This window comes from Globicephala melas, chromosome 11, assembly GCF_963455315.2.
Source record: "Globicephala melas chromosome 11, mGloMel1.2, whole genome shotgun sequence".
Classification (NCBI taxonomy): Eukaryota; Metazoa; Chordata; class Mammalia; order Artiodactyla; family Delphinidae; genus Globicephala; species Globicephala melas.
Window position 1 is genome coordinate 6,241,148 of NC_083324.2, and position 19,209 is coordinate 6,260,356.

At 52.3% G+C, this 19,209-nt stretch overlaps 1 protein-coding gene across 3 annotated transcripts in view; it reads right to left on the reverse strand.

Annotated features, from left to right (window-relative positions):
• Positions 1-1,670: 1,670 nt before the first annotated feature.
• SLC6A11 (solute carrier family 6 member 11) overlaps positions 1,671-19,209 on the reverse strand; it is a 121,492-nt gene continuing 103,953 nt past the window's right edge. Inside the window, exons 9-14 of one of the 3 annotated variants that reach the window (XM_030840816.3) lie at positions 15,454-15,566; positions 12,572-12,709; positions 8,724-8,826; positions 7,819-7,919; positions 6,840-7,010; positions 1,671-4,027 (exon numbers count right to left, since the gene is read on the reverse strand). In XM_030840816.3, coding sequence (XP_030696676.1) covers positions 3,875-4,027; positions 6,840-7,010; positions 7,819-7,919; positions 8,724-8,826; positions 12,572-12,709; positions 15,454-15,566 — 779 coding nt within the window. In that variant the 3' untranslated portion in view covers positions 1,671-3,874. Of the gene's footprint in view, positions 4,028-4,126; positions 4,537-6,839; positions 7,011-7,818; positions 7,920-8,723; positions 8,827-12,571; positions 12,710-15,453; positions 15,567-19,209 lie in introns of those variants that run through there. The other 2 variants (XM_060307840.1, XM_060307839.1) reach the window with 2 other exon arrangements.

Here is a 19,209-nt window from a genome sequence, read left to right on the forward strand (position 1 = left end):
ACTGGCTGGTGAAGACTGGGGAAGACAGAGCAGCTTCTCTCCATGCACTTGCCCCTGTCCAGAGGAGTGTGGGCACCTCTCCTCTTGACTAGGAAGGGCAGGGACACTCAAGACAAGGGGCTGTTCCACTTTTCTCAATACCCCTAGTCCTGGGTCCAGGCAAGGAGCACGGTGCATGCTCAGTAAGACCTACCGAACACATGACCCTATTTTCCAGAATTTGCAGTTCTCAGCCCAAAGTGCCAGCTATTTGGTGTCTGATCCCCTCCCTCAACCCAGAGAAAAATATCTTAGGCCTCCCCTCTCCTCTGGTTAATTGCAGCACCTAATAGAGCTAGGCTGCAGAGTCACACTTGGCCAGCAGGGGTTGCTAGACACACTGCAGCCTGCCAGGTCTACTGGGTGAATTAATGCCACAAGTTACCAATTCTGTAAGCTCGGGAGTCTGCAAATCAGATTTCCTGGGAATGAGGGAGACCCACATTTCCACGACGCAGCCTCTTTGTGCCTTGCTGCTGATCACTGCCTAACACAATATACTTTCAGACACAAGGAGGGCACGTGGGCAGGGGACGGGTGACTGGACCGATCCCCGTGGCTCTGTGAAGTTATAAGGTACTCAGGGACCCTCTGGGGAGTCACAGGGATTTTCTGAATTCTGGATCTTTGTGGGATGCTTTCCCTGTGAGCAGATGTTACCACCTCACATGTGGCAAGAGGCCAAGACAGGTTCAGGTGGACCTGGATTTTAAGCAAAAGAGCCAACCAGATAGGAATGAGCAGACCCTGTGTGCAGACGACCTTGCTGTGCCATGTGCTAGCAGGACAAAGCACACTCCATGGTCCTGAGCCACTGTCTGGAAATCTCAGACACAGATTTAGAGATTTTTGTCTAAGTTCTGAGCAACAACACACTTTGAGAGCTTAGGCACAATTCTTTCAGGATAATGATAACCAGTGTGAACACAAAGCTTTACCATTCACACCCAGAGTGAATAGGATCTCACAGTCATCCCAAGTTTGAAGCAGGAGGTATTATCCCCATTTTAGAGATGAGAAAACTGAGGCTGTCAAAGGTGGATCCCAGAGCCCAAAGCAGAGCTGCACGCTCCAAATCCTTGTCTCCTTCCACCCCCCGTTGCCTGCCTCAGACACGCAGGGCTGCCCCCTAGGACAGGTGCAGGAGCTTTGTGGCAACCGTCGCTGCCATCACGGGGTGGCTCTCGCCTTCTTTGTGTCTTGCAGCCTGAGGGAGAGTAAGGTGTAGTGACAAGGGGACTGGGCTTTGGGTTCAGACAGAGCTGACTTCTCTTTCTGGTCCAGCTATTTACTAGCTGTGAGGCTCTGGGCAAATGGCTTGACTTCTCTGTGCCTCAATTTCCCCTGTCTGTAAAGCAGGGGAAGTAATAGACAAATAAAGTGGGGTTGTGGTAGGATTTAAAGAGAGAAATTTTGTAAAGCACTTAGCACACAGTAGACCTTCAGTGCATGGGGATCACATGAAAGGCAGTGTGGGCTCCTGAAACAGCCCTGGGTGTTTCTAACTTGTAATCCCCAGTTGAAACAGCAACCTCCAAATGACAAGATGGTTTGGCAGGAATATCACAGAAGTAATAAAACAGGAAGAACCACCCGATGAATACCACTCTGCCAGGAACAGCCACAGAGAGTTTGTTCACTTCTTTAATTTTTAAAAATGAGTAAGCTGACAATCGTGTACCCTTTGAATACCCAATAAAAACGTTCATTATGCAAAACAGTACAACCTTGTTCATTTTTTAATAATACTGTAAATATTTCAGAAAGGATGTATTGTTTCTAATGAATATCAAAAAAGTCACTGCAATGACGTTTCGCCTGCCCCCGCATTTCCCTCCCCGCCCCCCAAAGTTACCCAAATACTAGTAGGAAATTACAAAAAGCAAAGAACAAAAACCCTCCCTCCGCCCTGCACCATGAGTCCCGTGAAGTAAGTGAAGTGTTAAGTGCCACAAGTACAATGCGGCTTGTCCCCAGCTAGGCCGGGGGGCTGTGCACTGGTGACAGTGGTTGGTGGAGAACCGGTAGCAGCAGCAGTGGGGAGACCCCCTCCCCGACCTGTTGGGAGAAAAGCAGACGACGATGGACACAGGCGGGGGCTCAGCCAGAGCCCTGGTCTTCCTGCATCCATTTCCTGGCTCCACCGGAGCAGACAGCTCATCCCGACTCGCCTGGGGGGCGCTTGGCATCCCTCTTAGCAAACGCGGGCTTCAGATGGGGGCTGGCCGGGGCAGAGAAGCTGGGCGTTTGGGCCAATCAAACACGCAGGTTTATTACAGGAAACTAAATCCTCTGTTTGGAGGGAACTCGCATTTCCACCGAATAAGATAGGGAACATAAAGGAAAAGGATAAAGAATGCACCTTCCCTGTCCCCAAATAACTCCGGATCCAAGGCAGAGGCTTGCCGTCAAATCCAATTAAAGAAGAGAGGGGTCAGCCAGGGAGGCCTGGCGCGGCACCAGCCACCTCCCCACACCCTAGGGCTGTACCGAGGGACGGGTGGGAGCCCCCATCTCCCCATCAGTGAGGCTGAGGCTTCTCAGCTCCCTGGCCAGGGAGGCAGGTGCGTTGGCTCCGGGAAAAAGGTAGGGAAGAAGCCTTGTGAAAATTCCAGGGTTCTGCTGGTGACAGGAAGGGATGGGGAGGGACTGGAGGTCACAAGATGGCAGGAGAGGGAGGAGGGCAGGGACGACAGCGAGAGGGACCAAACGAGGCAGGAGGACAAAGAAGGGGCTGGAGGAGGAAACCAGGCTCCAGGCTCGACCACAGCTCCCTCCCTGGAGGCTGCTGGAAGGTCCTACAATGCAGATCCCGGTGGGGGCCGTGGCAGGACAGACAGCCGCAAGCAGAATAGAGGCTGCTGCCCGGGCCCGAGAACCAGCGCACAGGCAACTCCAGCCAGCCCTTCTGAGGACAGAGAGGCAGAGCAGAGGGTGTGAGCAGACGGCCAGGAGGAGCCCTGACACAGGGCCGAGGACCTGGCTGGTCTCGAGGATGGGAATGCTCATGGATGAAATCAAACCACAAAGTTTCCATGACAAACTTGACTTTAAATAAGGGGGTGAGGGGCGAGGGACTGCCCACCTGGAAGTCTTCAGAAGAACCCGAGCTCAACAGCGGGTCTGCAAGCCAAGGAGGCACGCAGAGCACCCCCAAGAGATGAAGCCAGGTGGGCAGAACCTCAGAGGTCACCTGATCCAGCCCGCCCCACTAGGGACACGCGAGAGGGGAGGTAAGTGCCCCAGATCACCCGGTGGGACCAGGGAAGAGGAGGGCCTGCCACCCAGGAGTCCTGAGTCTGCTGGGACTTCTTCTCTGACACAGCCTTGCTGTCTGCAAACCCACCTCTAGGAAGCTAGGGAGGGGCTGAAGGGGAAGCATGGCAGCGCGGAGGAAGGGCAGCTGCGCGGTCAGGGACAAAGGTGGGACACGAACTGGTGGGTTCAAAGGCTGACGGAGGGGGACAGGCATCGCTCCCGCCCACCTGCCCCACAGCCCGAGTATAAAAGTCTGGCCCTATGATACAACTTCCTAACCCCTAGAAAATGCTGGTTAAAAGCGTCCTAGCACGAGAGGATGATACTAGTCCCTGTACAGGATTATCTCTTCATATTGTTACTCACATGGCAACTGGGGGGCGAGGAGGGGATGTGACTTGAAACCAGAGTGGGTGCGGCCACCTTAAAATTAACTTGTTAATGAATCCTGTGCAAAACGAGCAAGCCTCTACCATTAGGTGAAGTACGTGGTTCAGGTATTCATTTGTACACAGGGCGGGGACGGCGGAGACGGGGCGGGCGAGGAGCGGAAGAGGCATCAAGGTGGCAGGGGCGCTCAGAAGTGCGTCTCCTTCTCTGTGATAGCTGCAATGGTCCCATCACCCTTGAGTTTGGCGTCACAGTCATTAACCATCACCGTCCGTGGGCCTGCCCCAAGCTTGCCCCGCGTGCTCAGATCGGCGCTGGGGGTCGTCAACTTCTGGAATTTCTACACGGTTGGAGAGGAAAAGAGCTGTCTGAGAGCGGCTGCCAGGGTCCTGGGCCTGCCTCGGCACCTCCCAACGGCACGGTGGACACCTCGGGGCACAGCCCTGCCACTCAAGAGCTCTGTCCTGGACGATGCGTGGACCTCCGGGTCTCCGTTTCCCACCCCCACCCCCGGACATGGGGACAATCACTGGGTGAGGAGTAAGGAGACAGTGAGCGGAAGTGCCCACGCTGTACCTGGCCCGCTGCAGGTGGCCGGGACGTGAGAGCTGTACCCGTGGAGACAGAGAAGCTGCTTAGCCTCCCTACATGTGGGGCAAGTCACCTAACATCTCTGGGCTGTTTTCCCATCTGTGAAATGGGATAGGAGTACCTGCCCGAAGGGCTGCTGTGAGGATGAGCTACGGCACCTCCAGAGCCGTTCCTATAATGATCGCTGGATAAACAGGTACGTTTCCCACAAAAGGCTGTCATCACGCTCCCCCATCCAGGGGAACAGGCGGTGTGTGTCTAAAGACGGAAACGTTATCCCTAAGGCCACAGCCTCACGCCGCCTGGCAGAGTGGCCGGCTCTGGGCTGGGCGCAGACAGGGTGGCCATCGTCTACTCTACCGATGAGGGAGTGGAGGCCACGGGCAGACCCTGGACGCACGCTCCTGCCCCCCCGACCCAGCCTCGGGTCCCACACCTCAGCCTCATGTGCACCTCCAGAAGACATCAGGCCAGGATTTGGGAGGCCTTTCCTGGGCATAAACCTTCTCCCCAGGAAGGCTGGGAAGACTTTGGGGTGGCTGGTTTCTTATGATCAAGGTTCTGTTTTCTCTTTCAGATCATGCCGTGCCTGAGAGAAGCTGGACCTATCCTGCCCGGACGGGATTAACAGACAGCTCCCGCACCCCCGCCCACCCCTCGGCAATGCCGAGCACCTCCTGGGTGCCAGGTATGGTGTTAGGCTCTTGACACAGGACAGGCGCTGGGAGCACGGGCTCTGGAACCAGACACCTGGGCTTGACTCCCAGTCCCACCACTTAACTGGGGCAAGAACTTAACCCTCTGTGTCTCGTTCCCTCATCTGTCCAAGGGGGTCACAGTGGCACCTACCTCTAGCGTTGTCATGAGGTGGCCTCAGATTTGTTGACCCATCCACAGCTCTTAGCACAGACTACCCACCCTCACAGCAGTTCTCTGACCCCATTTTTCCTTCCAGAACCTTCCCATCAGCGGGCAGAACCTTCTGGAAATGGAAGGAGGGGAACTAACTGGCAGGGGCCTGCCATGGCCAAGGGGTTAGGGCTCCAGGGCTGCTCTCCTCTGGACACGTCTGGTCCCAAACCAGAATTAACAACTGCCCTTGACCTACATTCCCTGCAGGAGCGGAGGACCCTGACTTGCTTGAGGGCACGAGCAGGCTGGAGAAAGGGACCTTCCCTCTCAGCCTGCCCCTCCTGGCTGGATGGTGGCTTTTCTGGAGCTCAGGCCCCTGGGTGGGCAGGAGAGCTGGCTCTTGCCTGTGCGTGTCTGCACCCAGGCCGCATGCTTGTGAGACGCAGGTCAGCCCCGAGAGCCCTGGGGTGCTGCGTTGGGGCAGGAACGAGGCGGGGGCAGGGGGCACAGGGTACCTGCTGCATCACTCAGAGGCTGTGTGCCCTTGGGTAACCTGCTTCCCTTCTCTGTGCTCAGCTTCCTCACCTGTGACGTGGGGACAGGAAGCTCCTCCGCCTCACAGGACTGCTGTGAGGAGTCAGTGGCCTAGTGCTTGTAGACGGCTTAGAGCAGCGTCTGCCACACGGCAGACAGTTTGCAAAATGGGCGAGAAGCTGACTCAGACCTTCTGATCTGCCAGCGGGTGGGAAAGGAGAGTGAGGAGAGAGTGGGTGGGGGGGTGTGACGGGTTGGGGTCCAAATTCACTCTGCTACCAAGAGACCACATACTGCAGGATTCCACTGGCAGGAAACGCCCGTAAGAGGCACACACACAGAGACAGATTGGTGCGTGTCTGGGCTTGGGAACAGGGCTTACTGGGAATGGGCACCAGGGATCTTAAAAATAAATAAATAAAATAAATAAATACATACATACAAATATTTGCAAACTGATTTATGGTGATGACTGCACTACACAGAAAGTTACTAAAAAAAACCCCACTGAATTGTATACCTGAAATGGGTGAATTTTATGATACAATATAGAAAACATACCTCAATAAGATTGTTAAAAAATTTTGGTTTGCTAATTTTTGACTGTGTGATCCTAGGCGAATGACTTAATTTCTCTGAGGACTAGAGGAGATGCAGCACAGAGAGAGCTTGGCATAGCGACGACACAGGATAGATGTTCCACAAATGTCAGACCCTCTCCCTGTGCCCTGGGAATGGGGTCCTTAATGAACAGAATCAACAGAGCAGTAAGAGCTAACACTTGGTCTCTCTCTCTCTCCCAGGTCCTGGTCTAAGCGCTTTCCCTCTGCATACTCACTGAGTCCTCAAACAACCTCTGTAAGTGAGGGACTGCTGTTGACCCATTCTACAGATGAGGAAACTGAGGCTGAGCTCAGGGAAAATGTCTCAACCCCAAGGCTTCAGCACAGCAGTACTGACGAATACCCGCCAGGGAGGAGTTGGCCAGGCTTCCCTGGGAGACACGTAGGGACACGTTCTCATCACACCCATTGCCCAGATGAGGAAGCGGGGACCCAGACGTGCCCATGGCTGTGCCCACACTCACCAGTCCTCCCAGCACTGCCAGCCCTGCCCTGAGCCATACGCTCCACCTCTGAGCCGCCCTTCCTGACCCCTCCTCCCAGGCTGCTCACCTCCGGCAGTGTCCCTTCCGTCTTCCACACCTTGATGAAGACCCAGAGCGGGATGCAGAGCATGGAGGACAGGGCCATGAGCCAGCCAATGCCATAGCCCCAGGCGGGGTAGGTGTAGATGTTGTTGTACTTGAGGGGCTTGTACTTGACCAGGAAGAAGATGAAGATGCCCTGCGGGGAGACGGGGAAAGGTCCCTGGGGCGGCCCTCAGCCTGCGTGCGGGCAGCCAGCAGGGGAGACAGTCAACCCCGTGTGGCGGCCTCGGAGAGGTGACGCCCTGCTGGGTCCACAGCGAGAAACACGGGGAACTAACCCCCACAGATCCCAGGAGACCCTCCGCGACCCCCAGGAGCCTCACCCCCCGCCTCTGCCCAGTCAGGAATTATTATTTTTTCCTAGCTACTTCTCAGGGCTGGTTTCAAAGCTGCCTTTCAGAACTAAGATGGTTTGTGAAGATGCTCTGAGATACTTCCAGTGCCAAGAACTGGGTGAAGAGCAGGGGGTTTTGTCTTTTTAGTTAAACGTCCTCTCACAAAGGCCTCTCCCGGTCTGACGTGAGGGGCAGAGCGTGGGCCCCTTCACCCTCACACTGCTGCTTCACTGTGAACAGCAGAGCCAAATGCCTTTCACAGGACCCTCGGCCCCCACAGAGGCAGGTCCCAGCCGCCTCTATACATGTGCAGGCATAGAACCTGAGGTCCCAAGAAGGGAGGTGATTTGCTCACAATCACACAGCAAGCTGGTTGCAGGGCTGGGGTCCTAGTGAGGCCCCCTGGCCAAGCCCAGAGACTGTCCCCACAATGCCGGCTTTGAAAAGTGTCAGGTGCCTCGGACCTTCTGAGGGCACAGAGGGTCCCCAGGGGGACATCACCTCCTCAGTCTCGGCCTCAGCCAGGTCTGGGCTCTGGGGTGCAGAAGTACGTGGGTAGGTGGGTGGGTGGGTGGGTGGGATGCAGGCGGCTCCCGGCAGGGCCCTTACCGCACAGATCCCGGGGGTCACGACTTTCCAGCACCATTGGATGAGTGACAACGGCCGGTAGCCAATCATGTCTTCGATGTTATCATAGAAGCGGTTGCTTCCTGTCCAGAATAAAGAAGATGGGCATACACACCCCAGAAGATTTCTGTACAAGACTCAGAGGGAAGGCTATGAGTGTCTGGTTTCCCCAGCCCAAGACACATTGCGGCAGGAACCCTATTTACCGCTTAAAAACTACCAAGGTGTTACATATGTGAGGTGTCAGGATAAACTGCGGTAGAAGGGACTCTGGTTCAATATTGGGAAGACCCCTTCTGACCCTGGGCAGTGAGGTCCAGGAAACGGGCAGGAGTTTCTGGGGGAAAGGAGGAAGGTGGTCCCTTTGAGGCAGGGCCAGGGGCTGGCTGACCTGCACGGGGGCGGGGGTCAGGGCTCTGAAGGTGAGGGCCGGACGGGTGGCCTGTGGGGTGTCTATTCCCGAACCACACTTGGGAGTGTGCATCATCATCGAGACCAGCAACCCTCACGCACTCACACGGTTTGGGGAACCAGAAGGCATGCGCTGACTGAGGGCCGGGCACTGGGCCGCCTGCTTTGCCTACACTACCTCCTGCTCGGAGACACTACTCCATTTTGCAGGTGGGAAAACTGAGCATCAGGGGCAGAAGGACAGAATCAAGGTCACAGTGTCCGAGCCTGGAACCCCTCCCTCTGCTGCAGGGATATAAAAGCAGGAGGGTCTCCCGACAAGTGGGAAAGGACAAGAAGTCCCTGAGGGGAGGACGGAGAGGTTGATGCAGATGGAGACCAGCCACAGGGAACCCAGGCCCAGCCGGGTCCCGGGTGTGCATATGCTGGGCACCATGGCGGCCTCTGGGGTGCGCGAGGGCTCAGCCTCTACTCACCGTACACCCAGCCGATGCAGATGCATTCAAAGATGGCCACAAAGAGAAGGCACATCCCACTGGCGGCGTAGGAGTCAAAGAGCTGGAAGATGTACATGCCACCCTGGGAAGTGAGAGGACAGAAATATGGACAGAGGGACAGACAGCTGGAGAGCAGGGTCAGCCAGCTGGCCTTGGGAAGGGCTCTCCGCCCTGCGGCTACCACTAGCCGGGGCTCACTTCCACCAGGACAGACTGGTCTCCCCAGGGTCCTGGAACACTGCGCCCACCACACCTGGGCGCCCCCTAAGACCACCCTCTGGTGGGTCGCTGAGATTGCGATGGTTTGTCTTGTCCCTGCTCCCCAAACGTCAGAGACAACACAGAAGACCAGAGACTGGAGGTTGGGAAGGCTCAGCACCTCTCTCCAGGTGGCTGTGACAGCCTCCCCACTGGCCTCCCTGCCTCCAGCCTCCCTCTCCTACCCTTCCACACACCAGCTTTCACAGGGACCTTTCCAACCTGCAAATCCAACCATGTCACCCTACAGTTTACAATTACCCCTTGGCTTCCTTCAGCCTGCCAGCCAGTGCTGCCCTCCTCACTGGGCCTCAGCTCCCCTTCCCACAGTCCCCCTCAACATGCTCCCTCCTGGACACACCGAGGGACTGTCTCACTGCTGTGCCTTTGCACATGCTATTCCCTTTCACTGGGTAAGTTCCTTCAAAGCTCATCTCAAATGTCACCTCCTCCAAGCAGCCCTCCCTGACAGCCTCGTTCTTTCTTTGGGCCTCCATAGCACATTTTAAGGATTCATAGTTTTAAAAAAAAAGTGTTCTGCCATCAGCTACTCTGTTAGCTCTGAGCTCCTGCTGGGAAGGACCCCGCACTGTCCTCTGTGTGTCTCCCACCCTCAGCGCAGGGCCCGGCTTGCAGTATGTCCCCATAAGTGCAAATTGAATCATATGAAGTGAGTGCCCCGTTGGGGAGGGACTCTGAATGGCTTGTCCACAGCTGTGTCCCTGTTTCTGGCCAAAGACTTGGCACACAGTAGGTGCGCAATCGTTGTGGGATGCAGGAACAAAGTGGGCCAGGTCTGTGCTATGCAAATCTCTGATGATTAAGTTCAGTGGAAGGCCAGGGAGGTGCAAGCTTGGCTGCCCAAGGTGCTCTGGAAGGATCTCCGGGAGGCAAGGGAGGTGTCTGGGTGGGCAGAGGAGGGGAGGCCAGATGCAGGTGTGGGAAGGGTTGGGATCCGTAAAGAAAATCCTACAACACAATGAGAGTCCTTAGCGGGACAATCAAAAGCAGCAGAAATAAAAGTACAAAAGGGAGGGAGGGTCGGGTTGGGGGAGGTGTTCCAAATACCAGGAAAGGAGGGGGGTTAAGAGGCCAGAATGAAGCCTGGACAGCCTCCTTATTTGTCTGCCACTGGGACCCCTTGGGACTAAGCTTCTTCTCTGTGTTCCCCAAGTCCCCGGGCCTCCTTCTGTCATGTGAAAGACCACACACCCTGGGACTATTTGTTTCCTCATTCATCTCTTCAACTAGACCAGGGGCAACATCTCAGTGCTGAGTCCAAGTGGTCCTAGTGTATGACAGCAGGGAGTGGTGGGGACTGTGGCTAACTGGAGAGCATAGGCCCCACGTGGCCACACAACTCCAGTCGACTGCTGCTGGGGGACGTAGGCCTGGGCAGCCAGGTCTGCAGATTTTCTGGAAGATGCCCCAAATCCAAATTTTCTTGAGAAATCTTTCTCTTTAATTTTGGTAACCTCTTCGTCTTCTTAAAAGATCACAGTGAGGGGGAAACAACATGGATCGCTGGGCCGTATCTGGTCTGGGGCCTCCTGTCTGTGACAGATATGGCAGGTGCTCGGGTCTCTGAGCGTAAGGAGCTTTCTGAGTTAAACCCAGGACTGCCCTCCTAATTGCTCTCCTGAGGGTTTCCTTCCACAAACATCATACATTAAAATAACCCAGAAGGAAGCCTTAACGCAGTGCTCTCCACCTGCCAGCTCTGTGGTACCTGGTCCCAGGTCTCAGTCTAGCTGTTCCTGCACAGTGTGATCACAGGGCAGGTGCTACAGTTAGACTCAGTGCTCACGTGGGGGAACCCGAGGCCCGGGCCAGTGAGAATACGCACCACAGGTCACCCAGCTGCCCAGCCGTGGGGCTGAGGACTGAGCCCAAGTGTCCGGCTGCAGAGCCCGTGCCCTTCACCACCCATCACACTGCCTCAGTGGAAGATCAGGTATTTGCGGACTAGTTTTTCTCTAGAGCAGAGCTTTAAATGAGGGAGAAGATCCTGCCAGCAATTACTGAGGCCGACAGGGCCCATTTGGCAGTGTGACCTTCCCGGTGTGATCACTCAAGGACACGCTGGTCCTGGGCAGACACAGCGCTGGCTCCCTCATGGGCGGGGGGGGGGGGGGGGGGGGGCAGGTGCCCCGGGGCAGACCCGAGGCCTGGAGGACGGTGGGCTGGAAGGCTCTGTGAGGAGGGCACCCAGGGCCGGTGTCCAGGAGGGCGCTCTACCTGCCTGCTGCAAGCCGGGGACGCCAGCCAATGCCTTCTCTTCTTGTAGTGCCACCAGCCTTTTTAAGGCGTCAGGTTAACCCCCCAACTTGTGCGTGACAAAAGACTCTACTTTGCCTAATTAATCAGCACTTAATGAGGCCCTGCTCACTGCCTCCCTGGTTCTCCGTGTGGGGAGAGCAGAGGAGGAAATGGGAAGTTCTTCACCATTCATTTGCTCAAATGCTGATTATCACTCCCATTAATGTGACAATGACTAGGAGCAGTAATAACACCAGCCACCACGCCCCAGAGCGCACTCCATGCCAGGTCCCAAGGGTGCAGAGCAGGTCAAGGTCAGCTCCTGTTCTTGAGGACCTCGGGGCCTTGTGGGGGCAGCAGGTGAACAGACAGGTCATTGTAATGGCCAGAGGGAGGCTGAGCTGAGCTTAGAATGAAGTCCTGAGTGGGAAGGAAAGCAGAGGTGGCTTCCAGGAGGAGGTGGCATTTGAACTGAGAAGTGGAGGATGACAATCAACAGACCGACTTCAGTACCATATCAGCTGCTTTGACAGATTCTGAATTCCCTCATTTCTTTCCATGTTTCTTACAAAACCTCTTCTTGTCCCTAGACAACAGTTTTTAGGCTTTTTGGTGGGGGGTGGTTTGGCTTTTAAAATTAATTAATTTTCTGAGTGTGGATAAAAAGATATCTAATCACACCTTCCCAAGGTACTTAAGAAAGTATTTATTTGACAGGATGGCTGCAGGAGCGAAGAGAAACATGGCTTTATGAGACAGTCTTAATTTAGGGTCATGATGAGCCCCTCCTGACCCCAGGCAGAGACAAGAAGAGGGTACACATGAAGGGCTGGGGCGGGAACACACAGTGCCTGAACGTGCCCAATTCCTCATGCCTATTCTCAGTGATGCCCCAGAAAAGCCTCCTCTGAACTTGAGGCCGATAATAGTAAATAGTTGAGGGTTCCGTAGCTGACACTGTCCCCTTCACCCAGAAGTTACTAAAAGGGTGGCCCCGGCATCCGGACGTTCACGATGACCAGGTAAACCCAGCCTTTCCCTCTGGGAGTTTTATTCCTTCTGGCAGTGAAGTGGAGACCTTGAGCTGAGCACTAACACGTGCAGGTCACTGTGCTAAGGGCTTAATGAAAACGTCCATGGAGGCTCACAATAACCCATTACAAACGTAAGAACACGGAGTCCCCGAGAAGTGCTGGACCTGGAGCCAGGGTCACACAGCTAGTCAACGTCAGATCCGCTAACCCAAAGCCCAGGCGCTTAACCCTTGCGCTACCCTGTTCACATCACTTACCTGTATCCTCATCACTCACCTCCGTTAACATCACGAGGCCCAGAAAATAGGAGGTGACCGACAGGGCCAGGATGAGCAGCTCCCGCCGATAGCCCCTCCGGAAGACTTTGGGGTACATGTCCACCACAGCAGTCACCAGGCTTTCCACACACACAAACTGGACAGGGTAGAAATGATGGTGTGAAACCCAAGAGAAAGGCCGTTCTTACTGGCCCTGGCTCCAGGCAAGCAGAGCAGCCTTAAACCCTGGGCTTCCTTTCCACTGGGTCTCACCTTCATTCCCACACTTACCCTGATGGAGGACCCAAGAATAAAAATAATCCCGGCGTTTACAGAACTCCGGCGGGCCCATTTAACACATGAGGACCCTGAGGCTCAGAGACGGAAAGCGACCTGCCCAAAGTCTCTCAGCAAGGAAGTGGCAGGGTCAGGACTTGAAATGAGGTCTCCTGACTCTAGAATTCCTTATCCCCCCCAAGCTGCCTATCACGTGCCTATGTGCTGGGCCCTGTTCTGGGGTCAACGACTTAAATGAGACCCAGCCTCTGCCTGGGAAGCAAGATGGGAATCCCTGTAACTGTCCTGAGAGCTGAGGGCTCTGCTGCTGGCAGGCTCTGGTCTGTGGGTGGGACTTGACTTGCTTTGTCCTCCAGGCCTGTGACATTTACCCTGCCCTTTGCTTCTGGTGGGCAAGTGACCCTCTGCTGGGGGGAGGGCAGTCAGGTGAGCTAACACCCAGCTCTTGCGTTTGGGCTGGGCAGGCTTCAACGGCAGAGCCTGAGCCACTAGGCATCTGTGTCCCGCCATGCTGAGACAGGGCTGGGTATGGGCTAAGTTACACTCCTACTCACCCATCAACACCCAGCCCAAATATCCCAGCACACCCCTACCCCCCTGCCCGGGTTCTTCCAGCACTGTGGGCAGACCTCCTGCATGAGCCTTTTCTTCGCTGCTCCTCCTTGCCTCCTACTTGGGCAGAACAGATCTCCCCTCTCTTCCCTCTAGTCCATATCCCTCATCTCGTGGGGCCCGTGACTGCTGTTGACCTGTCTCCTAGCAAGAAGGTGAGACCCTGGAAGGCAGAGGCCACATCGTTTTCATCTATTTCCAGTGGCACAGAGGAGATGCTCAGAAAATGTTTAATAAATGAATAATAACAGTGGCAAACACATGGTGCTTGTCGTGTGCCAGGCTCAGTTCTAAGCAGTTAATATATTAATTTATTTAATCTCTAGGTGTTAGGTCCTATTATTACCCGTTTTGTAAATGAAGACACGGAAGCACAGGGGTGTAAGCAACTTTCCCTGAGATCAGAGGTATAACATATCAGGGCCAGAATCTGAACCAGGCAATCTTGTTCCAGAGGCTGGCTGTCACCTCTGTGGGGCACTCCCCCCACTTCCCTGGAGCCATTCTTTGGCTCCAAATCCTTTCTGGTTCATGTCCACCTCCTTAGGGTACGGATTTCTATCCTTATTGTGCAAAGGGACTGTAGCACAGAGAGGTGAGGTGACTAGCCCAGAGTCACACAGCTGGCCAGAGTCGAGCAGCTGGGACTCAAACCCAGCCCTGTCTGGCTTCAACACCTGGACTCCTAGCCTCCAGGCTGCCCTGCCTCTGCAGCAAGGCTGGCCGTGCTCGTCCTTTCTCCAGGGTCCCCAGGGAAGGAAGGAGGTTCCAGGGAGCCTGTTGATCCAGCACCTAAACTGAAGTGACATCAAAGCAGGTGGCTTAAGCAGCACACAGACCTGGGTGCACGTCCAGCAAGTCACTCAGCGTTTCTGAGCCTCACTTTCTTCCTCTGCAAAATGAGGATAACAAAAGGGGACCCCCCCCCCCAGCCCATGTCGCTATCATGACTGAGAACTGAGGACACAGCCCAGGCACAAAGCCCATGCCATGTACACCTGGGGGTGAGCAGAGCAGCCATCCAGGCCAGACCTCTGGGCCCCCAGTTCCCCTTTGCAAACCAAGTGTCTCCGTCTTAATGCTGGCCTAGCTCAGCCCGGGGACTCACAGAGCCGAGGCTCAGACCCTGCACACCCTGCGGAGGCGGGCCTGTCACTGTCACACAAGCTGCCAACCCCTCCTGAGGCCTCTGCCCGCAACCACGGACGGGATGATTATCGGCAAAAACACCCGGTGCTGCGGCAGCTCGGCTCAGCAGTTTCTGAGAAACCATCCAGGGGAAGAAACAGGACTTGGCTGAATAGACAGACACACCAGCCACCAGGCCTGGGTGCTACGTGACTCACACAAGGTCACCGGTCGGGGGGTGGGCAGCACCTTGCCAAGAGACCCCTGTCTGAGAGCAGAGCACCTGGCTTTGGCTGGAAAACCTTCTCTGGGGCTCTTAGGAAACCCAGCCACGATGGGGCAGCAGGGCAAGGGGCAGATTTCTGGGACAGAAGAGAGACTGGAGGCCACAGGTTTCTGGCAGGAAAACCAAGGAGAGGATTAGAGGAGGGTGGGAGGGCGGGCTGGGTGGGTTTTACAGTGTGAGAAGGTGTAAGTGTACGTGTTCGTGTGGAGAGAAAGGAAAATGTGCACAGATAAACCGCTAGTTCTAACTCTACAGCCTTCACGGAGGAAGGCGGGCTGCCAAGTGGAGGGTGGGTCGGGAGAAGCCCACACTGAGAAGAGAGGCAGGCAGGTGGAATGTCGGGGGCAGCGGTAGCTGGTGGTGGTACCGAGGACCCATGTGGCCGCCAGTGGCATGCCATGGGGCCCCAATCCACAGATAAAGGAAGGAAGAAGAAGATGCTCTTCCACATCTCCGTGTCCTCCAGGGTCTGGGCGGTTCTGACGACAAGGACCAGGACGTGGTGTGTAGGTCTCAGAGCTATTCTGGAGAGCGACATACCTGGCTCCCTGCCCTTCCAGCCTGGGCTCCCCTCTTACCTGGCTGTCCAGGCCCAGGAAGATGAGCATCATGAAGAACAAGGTGGCCCACAGTGGGGAGAGGGGAATCATGGTGACGGCCTTGGGGTAAGCGATAAAGGCCAGGCCGGGGCCTGGAGAGGAAGGAGAGAGAAAGGTGCTGAGTGGAGTTCAATGCCGCATTCAATTGTTATTTTAATCCAACATGTATTGAGTGCTTCCTTTGTGCCAGGTGCTGTGCCTAATTTTACTCAAATCACGTAATCTCCCAGCCACATCATTCTATTGGTACTATTATGATGCCCATTGTACAGATGAGCAAGCTGAGGCAGAGAGGGGGAAGCCAGGGTCTGGAAGGGTCAAATTCAAGGCCAGGTTGGTCTGACACCCAGACCTTCCTCTGCACAGACCTGTCTCTACTCTTCCTACTGGGGTAGGTGGGGGTAGGAGGGGGATATTCTTGTTAAAATGCAGGCTCTCAGGCTCACCCCAGGGATTCTAATACAGTCGGTCTAGGGTGAGGCAAGGACCAGGCACCCGACGATTCCTATGTAAGTATTTAGAAGTCCAGGCTTGGACAAATGCTGGTCCCCACAGGCCACCTCTTCCTTTGGGCGTCTCCTCTCATTTCCCAGATCCACACTCACTTCTCTTAGCTGCTCCCAGCAGAGGGCTTGTTAGCACATCCTCAGGATAAGCTTTATGAATGTCAAGGGCGAGATTGTGATGTTCTAGCCCTCTAGCACAGTGGTCGAGGGCTCAGATCCTCATTCTTTACTGTGAGCTCTACCTCTGTCTCCTCAGCTAGAAAATGGAAACAATGTAGTCCTACCTAATAGGGTGGTTTGGGGAATTCAGTGCGATGATACAGAATATGGAAAGTATTTAAAAAGGTAAATGTTCAAAAAACATTCATCCTGATTGTTTTCTACCTTAAAAACAGCCTTGTTAAAGTCTAATTTACCTATAACAAGCATTCATTTTTACGTGTACAGTTCAATGACTTTTGAAAAGTGGATGCACCCAGATAACCACCACTGCAATCAAGATATAGAATATTTCCATCATCACCCGGGGCCCCTGTGCAGTCTCTCCACCCTCATTCCCCGTCTTTGCACTGGTCAACCACTGATCTGATATTTTTTCACCTTAGATTAGCTTTATCCATCCTACCTGGAATTACCAGGTCATATGGTAATTATATGTTTAACTTTCTAAGAAATGCCCAACTGAATTCCGAAGTTAACTGTGCCATTTTACATTCCTACCAGCAATGTTTGAGAGTTCCAGTGGCTCAACATCCTTGTCAACACTTGATGTTGTTATTTATTTATTTATTTATGCATGCATGCAGCGCTGGGTCTTAGTTGTGGCACGCAGGATCTTCATTGTGGCATGCGGGATCTTTTAGTTGCAGCATGCAGACTTCTTACTTGCGGCATGTGGACTTCTTAGTTGCAGCATATGGGCTTCTTAGTTGTGGCATGCGAACTGTTAGTTGTGGCATGCACACAGGATCTAGTTCCCCGACCAGGGATCAAACCAGGCCCCCTGCATTGGGAATGCGGAGTCTTACCCACTGGAACACCAGGGAAGTCCCTGGGATATAAATCCTTTATGAGAGAGAAGTATTATAAATATTTCCTCCAAGTCTGTGGCTTGCCTTTTCATTTTTTCAATTGTGTCTTGTGAAAATCAGAAGTTTAAAATTTTCCAATTGTTTGTTGCTAGCATATACACAATACAATAGATTTTTGTTTATTATCTTTTTATCCTGTCACCTTACTAAATTCACTTAGTAATTTTTTTTTGTAGGTTTCTTAGGCCTTCTCTATGTGGTCAATCATGATGTTTATGAATGAAGACAGTTTTTATTCTTCCTTTCCAATCTTAATCTTTTTTATTTATTTTTCTTGCCTTATCACACTCTCTAGGAATTCCAGTATTACATGGAATAGAAGTGGAGACAGCATACATCTTTGCTTTGTTTCAGATTTTAGGGTAAAGCATTTAATATTTAATAGCTAGGAAATTAACATTGTTACAATACTATTAATTAAGCTACAGACTTTACTCATATTCCATCAGTTTTTTTTCCTTATGTCCTTTATTCTGTCCTAGTATCCAATTCAGGATTCCACTTTGCACTTCATGGCTGTCTGTCTTTAGTCTCCTCCATCCTGTGACAGTTCCTCAGCCCTTCCCTGTCTTTCATGACCTTTTGATGAGTACTGGTCATTATTCTGCAGAATGCTCCTCAATGTGAGTTTGTCTCACGTTCTCATTATTAAACTGAAATTATACGTATTTTTGGCAAGAAAACTATAGAAGTGATACTGTGTCTTTCTCAGTTTATCATATAAGGGGACACAGGATGTCAATAAAACTTAGTACAGGAGATGTTTACCTTGATCATTTGGGTAAGTTGGTGAACGCCAGTTTTCTCCACTATAAAGTTACCATGTTTCCCTTTGCAATTGGTAACCATCTTGGGGAGGATACTTTGAGATCATGAAAATATCCTCTTTCAAGTCAAACCTTTACTCATTGATTTTATCATCCATTGGTGGATCTTGCCTGCAACGATTATCCCTATGGTGTTTGCCTAATGGGTTTATATTTTCTTCATTCCTTCTATACTTACTAATAAGAATTTTTCTGTAAGAAAGAGCTGCCCTGTCACACCCACTTATTTATTCAATTTTTATTAATTTCAGGTATGGACTCCTGGGTACTTAGATTATTCTAGGGGTCATAATCCAGTACTATCATTATTTATTTTGCTATTCAAATTATCCCTGGTTTGGCCATTGGGAACTTCTTCAGATTGATTCCTGTGTCTTTTTGACATACCTCCAACATTTTTCTGAGTACTTTCTTATTTTAGGGGCACCATGATATGTTCCAACTTCATCTTGTCCTTCCCCAGCACTCAAACCAATTGCTTCTCCAAGGGGTTCTGGTTCCTTTCTAAATGGCATTTAGAAACCAAGATCTGACCACTAGGTATGCTCATTGCTACTGGAGTATCATTGCTCACAGACCCTCTCAGCACACAAAGCTAGAAAACATATATACGTATATTTACCCACAGAAACATACATGCTTATGTGTCTATATCTACCTGTATAAATATTAAAACCATAAGTTCAAACTTATACCTCCAATTCTAATACAGTTCATTCTAGCTTCTTTACTTTCCTTATTTGTAACATCTTTTTCAGGCGGTGAAAAATCTGCCTCAAATTATCTATATTGACTTGTTTGTTCAATCCTAACATAGCCATGTAATAGTTTAGAATTGCTAACCCATTTCCCTTTAACAACAAGGGTACAGTAATTTTTTTTAGCCTTACAGTTTCCAGTCAACATACTGCTTCCTGAAATTCACTTATGTTAGCTCTTTTCTTCCCCATTCTCTTAAGTATGGTTGCATTGTTCGTTTGTAATATAGTTAAGTTCGTTTGTCACTATTTGTATTACATTTTGGTTCCACCCACAAAAAGCAACTATTTATTTTGGGTGGTATGTGAAATATTACTGTGACTCTAAGAGTCAGAACTAATAAAGATATATACTCAGGGAAGGGGTGCTTCCTTCTCATCCTTACTTCTTATTCTTCCCCCTTTTCTATCCCTTTTCTACCCACCCCTTCAGGTAACCATGCGCTTTCTTTTCTAGTTTCTTCTATTTATTTTTAAATAAATAAATAACAAGATTATTAATAATTAACAATATTTAATAGTTAATTAAATATTAATAATTTGTTAATTATTA